This window comes from Gopherus evgoodei, chromosome 1 (assembly GCF_007399415.2).
Source record: "Gopherus evgoodei ecotype Sinaloan lineage chromosome 1, rGopEvg1_v1.p, whole genome shotgun sequence".
NCBI classification, from domain to species: Eukaryota; Metazoa; Chordata; order Testudines; family Testudinidae; genus Gopherus; species Gopherus evgoodei.
The window spans coordinates 60,757,605-60,763,604 of NC_044322.1; the positions used below are offsets into that span (position 1 = coordinate 60,757,605).

Genomic DNA, 6,000 nt, shown 5'->3' on the forward strand with positions numbered 1-6,000 from the left:
AGAGAGGGGGCTGATGGTAGAGCCTTTTCTGTAAACAACAGGTCAGGAACAAGCTCGCCCATTCCCAACCCTGTCCAAAATGACCCTGGATCTATTGATCTTCAGGCAAGCTGCAAGATGCATCAATTTATGTGGGCTGTGGCAGAGGGTGAGATTTGATGAGGGTTATAACAGCATTGGAAAGGGGAGTTTCGTGTTTTGCTGCGGGCTGATTGTCAGTGGATAAGATGCTATTTAATTTTATTTCTCAGCTGTGATTTGTTTCCATTCAACATTCCCCTCCTCCCCCCTTTTATTACTGTATAATTCCAAAGAAATAAAATAACACAGGCACCTATCATAGATTATCAGAGTTGGAAGGGACCTCAGGAGGTCATCTAGTCCAATCCCCTGCTTGAAGGGGGAAACAATCTCCAGACTGATTTTTACCCCAGATCCTTAAATGGCCCCCTCAAGGACTGAATTCACAACCCTGGGTTTAGCAGACCAATGCTCAAACCACTGTGCTATCCCTCCTCCCCCCAAAGGTCATTGAGTCCAGCCTCCTGCCTTTACTAGCAGAACCAAGTACTGATTTTGCCCCAGATCCCTAAGTGACTCCCCTCAGGGGCTGAACTCACAGCACTAGGTTTAGCAGGCCAATGCTCAAACCACTGAGCTATCCCTCCCGCGGGTCCTGCAAGGGAATTTCCATAGGATGTATGTGCTCATACAATGGGTCTGGGCTGGTGCAGCATCTATCTGTGTGGATTAGGGCCTTGGATTGTCAATTATTTAAAAAGTCAGTTTTTCTATTATGTAAAGCAATATAAACATCTACAGCAGTACATAAGAGTAAATTCACAACTGGATCAGTGCAGTCATATCCTTGCACACACATGGAGCTCCATGGGATTCCACTGCGTAGACTGAGCTACAGGATCTGGCCTGCTTCTCAAACAAACTAAAAACAAAAACAGTGCACAATGGTTGGGGAACTGTGCAATAACAATGCTAGCAATAATTACAGTTAGGGCTGGTCTACACTAAAGCTGTAAAGTTGACCTAAATTATGCTACTTCAGTTAACACTAAGTTATGTAATGGAAGTCAACATAACTTAGGTCGACTTACAGCAGTGTCTACACTGTGCTGTGTTGATGGGAGATGCTCTCCTGCATATTTTCATTAAGCTTCTCAGGGAGCTGGAGTACAAATTCGATGGGAGAGTGCTCTGACATCGACTTAGCAGGTCTTCACCAGACCAGCTAAATCGACACTGCTGCATCGACTGTAGCAGTGCCAATTTAGTTGTAAGTATAGACATGCCGTTAATCACCGTTGTAGCTAGAATAGTTGATACTAATGTGGACAGGGCCCAGGTTACACCATCTAATGCTCATTTGCTGCAATATGCTATTGAATTAAGTTTTAGTATCTTTGGAGACCATTATATTAAATGCAAAGATATGTATTATTGTGGTCCTGTGTGATCGAAGGACTGAACTATGGAGATTGCTGAACTATATGTGAACCTAACCTTTTGAAGCTATGCCTTGAGGAAAAAAACACTATATGCTGATTACCTATTCATCAAGACTGGAGATGAAAGGCCCAAACTGCATAAAGATTAGGCTGATTTACCCAGTCTGTGCATGTGAAGGATTGACTCCTACCTGAGCACTTGTGTAGCAGGGGTAGAGTGATTTTGGTAAGCTTATTAGCATGCACGTAGGTTCTTTTATTGTTTATGTTTTCTCTGTAATGTGATCACTTTAATAATAAATTAGCTTGCTTAGAATGAGATGTGTGGTAACTTATAACTAGGCAATTACACTTTTAATAACCTCTGGAGAGAGAGAGAAAGGCCAGAATCTGTGCTTGTTTAGCCATCCAGGTTTGCTGGGAATAACAATGTTAGCAGGGAACCATGCAGCCTGCAAAAAACTCCAATTTCAAGTTTCAGAGTACCAGCTGTGTTAGTCTGTATCCATAAAAAGAACAGGAGTACTTTTGGCACCTTAGAGACTAACAAATTTATTTGAGAATAAGCTTTTGTGGTCATCTTAATTAATTAGCCTCTTAGAGCTGCTTTGGCATCTTCTCTGTATGTATGTATGTATATATATATACATATACACACTTCTTGTATGTTCCATTCTACGAAGTGGGCTGTAGCCCACGAAAGCTTATGCTCAGATAAGTTTGTTAGTCTCTAAGGTGCCACAAGTACTTCAGTTTCAAGGAGAGAGATGCAGGTTTCTGCCCGACTGAGGGGATGATGGAGGAGCTGGAAGCCAAGTGTGGCTTCTCTTGCTGGACCATGGAGCAGGACTACAGGTACAGTTGCTCTGAACTGTGGCAACCTTATCATACAATAAAAGGGAAGAAAAAGACTCTAAATCAGGGGTCGGCAATCTCTGGTACATGGCTCACCAGGGTAAGCACCCTGGCTTGCCGGGCCAGTTTGTTTACCCGCCGTGTCAGCAGGTTTGGTTGATCGTGGCTCCCACTGGCTGAGGTTCACTGTCCCAGTGAAACCCGTGCCGCTTCCTGCTGCCCCCATTGGCCTGTGTTATAACCTTATTCCCAGATTTGGACCTTAGCGTCCAAAATATGGGGGTTAGCATGAAAACCTCCAAGCTTAGTTACCAGCTTGGACCTGGTACCTGCTGCCACCACCCAAAAAATTAGAGTGTTTTGGGGCACTCTGGTCCCCCTGAAAAACCTTCCCTGGGGACCCCAAGACCCAAATCCCTTGAGTCTCACAACAAAGGGAAATAATCCTGATTCCCTTCCCCCCCTCCAGGTGCTCCTGGAGAGATACACAGACACAAGCTCTGTGAAACTACACAGAGTGATTCCCCCTCTCCGTTCCCAATCCTGGAACAAAAGCACTTTCCTCTTCACCCAGAGGAAATGCAAAATCAGGCTAGCAATCCAACACACAGCTCTCCCCTTGATTTCTTCCTCCCACCAATTCCCTGGTGAGTACAGACTCAATTTCCCTGAAGTAAAGAAAAACTCCAACAGGTCTTAAAAGAAAGCTTTATATAAAAAAGAAAGAAAAAATACAAATGTTCTCTCTGTATTAAGATGATACAACACAGGGTCAATTGCTTAAAAGAATATTGAATAAACAGCCTTATTCAAAAAGAATACAAATCAAAGCACTCCAGCACTTATATTCATGCAAATACCAAAGAAAAGAAACCATAGAACTTACTATCTGATCTCTTTGTCCTTCCACTTAGAAACAGAAGACTAGAAAACAGAACTACTTCTCCAAAGCTCAGAGACAGCAGGCAGACAGACAAAAGACTCAGACACACAATTCCCTCCACCCAAAGTTGAAAAAATCCGGTTTCCTGATTGGTTCTCTGGTCAGGTGTTTCAGGTGAAAGAGACATTAACCCTTAGCTATCTGTTTATGACAGCCTGGGACAGCGAACTGCAGCCAGTGGGAGCCACAGTCAGCACAGCAAGTAAACAAACTGGCCCAGCCCACCAGGGTGCTTATCCTGGCGAGCCGTGTGCCAGAGACTGCCGACCCCTGTTCTAAACCAAGTACTGGTCTATTTCAGGTGGCATGAACAATTCATTTGTGAAATCCTAGGAAGTAGTGGAAACCATACAAAAGCACTGTTATTGCTGAGTGAAGTAAATAGCACTGTATCTAAGTATATTTAGCAAATAATGCAAATTGCAGGAACATAAAGGAAGGAGATTAAAGGGACACTAGAACAAATCTTATTCACCTGACTCACATTGACTACTTAACTCATTATTAAATCGATTAAGGCCAAAACTTAAATATTGTAAGAAAAAATGTAACAGCTAAAATTAAATATTGCTGTTTCCAATCATCTAAAAGAGTATTAAATCTATGTATCTATATTGATTTCTTCAACACCACTGTATCTAGAACCACAAGCACTCAAGGAGTCCTGTTTTAGGGAATGAAATGTAAAAGGCTCCTCTGCAGTGTTTACCACCCATTGATTGCAGCACAAGAAAGTCAAGTTCACAAGAAACAGAAAGTGAAGCTGTCCAGGTTTCTTTCCACAGACTAAAACAAGAGTCACAGACACAAAACAAACAGCACCAGATGGGGGAGATGGGAATCAGGTTTGTCGAATCCTCGCTGTTAATCACCTAGAGTGTTGTTACTGGCACAGATGAGGGATTTATTTTGAAGCAGTGATAGTTTTAAGCACACAGGCTCCTCTACTCCCCGGGCTAGGCAGAGGGGGGGCACTGTGGAAGGTGGGGGTCCCTGTTGGGAGCTGGCTGCTCCCCAGCGGGGCACGTGCACTGCGGGGAAACCCCCAGCAGAGTGTATGCTGAGGCTGGCAGCCCCCTGCCCTGCACTGCGGGGAGCTGGCTGCGGGGTGTGCATGGGGAGCACGATCCGTTCCACTCACTGCACACGGCGGGGGAGAGGCTCCCTGCTCCCCCGAGAGCGCGCACGCACCCAGGGGCAGGGGGTTGGGACGGACACTCACATCGCCGCTGCTCTGCTCCGGGTGCAGCCGCCGCCGCTCCCAGCCCCGCGCGCCGGGCCCCTTCGAACGCCCAGAGCTGCTAAGCTCAGCGGAGGCACAGTCTGGCCCGTCACAGGGTCTGGAGCTACGGGCGCCGAGAAGGCTCAAGCCGCGCTCCCCGCCCCACCCCCCGCGAGAGTCAGTCATCAGCGCTCCGCGGGGAGCCGCTGAGCAAGGGAGCCACGGCGACTCGGTGAGTGACTCGCACGCGCTACAGGTGGCGCCTAACGCCCCTTCCCCTCGTGCCAACACTCGCTGCGCACCTGGGGGGAGGCGCGGGTCAGCCTCGTCGGAACTTCAGCGCCGGGGGGCGCTGCCCCCAGGGGCTGGCCGCGCGGTGGGGCCGGGAGCTGCGCTCGCCCCGTGGCGCGAGGAGTCTCGCTGCGGGGCTGGGAGCCCCCCTGGGGCTCGGCCCGCGGCGCGGGGGTGAGGCGGGGCGAATGACACCAGCGACATGGACGGGAGCGCCTGGCTCCGGCTAGTCCCGGCTGTACGTGAGGCGCCCGCAGCCCGGCCGGGGCGCGGCGCAGCGACCCACGCGGCTGCGCCAAGTTTCCGTGGAGTTTGAGCCTCGTGAGTTCGGTAACTGTCCCTCCAATCGGCCCCCTCACCGGCCGCCCCAGCTCCACTCTTCCTCAGGCTGCCCCCGACCCCGCGGCTCCCCCGTGTTCCCGTCACCATCCCCTCGCTCCCTGTCACCAGACCCCGCTGTGTGCGCGCCCCCACGTCCCTCACCAGAAATCTCCCGTTTTTCCCCCTCTCAGCACATCCCCCTGCTTCCCCTCTCACCGGCTCCCCCCACGGTAAACCTCCCTCCCTGTATTGCCCCTCACCAGTGGTCCTTCCCTGGGCTGCCCCTCACCAGATCCTGCCCTCAGGCTCTCCCTCTTCACCAGACCCCCCTACTCCACACTTTTCTTCATCAGACCCTGAACTTCCCCCAATCACCAGACCCAACCCCCTTGCCTCTCCCATGCCCCTGCTCACCAGAATTGCTCACCAGACCCTTTGTGCCCCCCTGGGGCTCTGCCTTCCCTTCCCCTGATCCTCTGTCCCCCCCTGGGGCTCTGCTCTGCCCTCACCTGACCTGACCCTATGTGCCTTCCCGGGGTGCTTTCTCCCCTATACCAGATCCTCTCCCCCCATGTTGTCCCTCATCAAGACTCCTTTCCCTAAGCCCCCATGGCAGCTGTCCTGGTTCAGGTTGGCTTTCTGGACTGGCATTGGTGTTAGGGGGACTGGGGCAGTTTCAGGTGGCTGCTTCACCTGTGCAGCTCTGTAGCGTTACATACACTCACACCCGTGCACTCAGCACTATTTGGTCTTGTCCTGTAATGAAGGGCTACAGGCTGGGCTCAGAGAAACAGAAGATGTGCTTGCGCCATGTGTTTGCCAGACAGTGTGTGTGTTTGTACTCACTTCAGCAGCAGCAGGCTGTTGCTGCCTCTTTCTAAATACATCTACATGTCAGCCCCAGA

The 6,000-nt window shown here is 50.0% G+C and overlaps 1 protein-coding gene across 1 annotated transcript in view; it reads right to left on the reverse strand.

Annotated features, from left to right (window-relative positions):
• Window positions 1-4,614, reverse strand: part of WBP4 (WW domain binding protein 4) — a 37,877-nt gene extending 33,263 nt beyond the window's left edge. The window contains exon 1 of the mRNA XM_030565985.1: window positions 4,484-4,614. Within this exon, the coding sequence (XP_030421845.1) occupies window positions 4,484-4,485 (2 nt within the window). The 5' untranslated portion in view covers window positions 4,486-4,614. The remainder of the gene's footprint in view (window positions 1-4,483) is intronic.
• Between the last annotated feature and the right edge of the window lie 1,386 nt (window positions 4,615-6,000).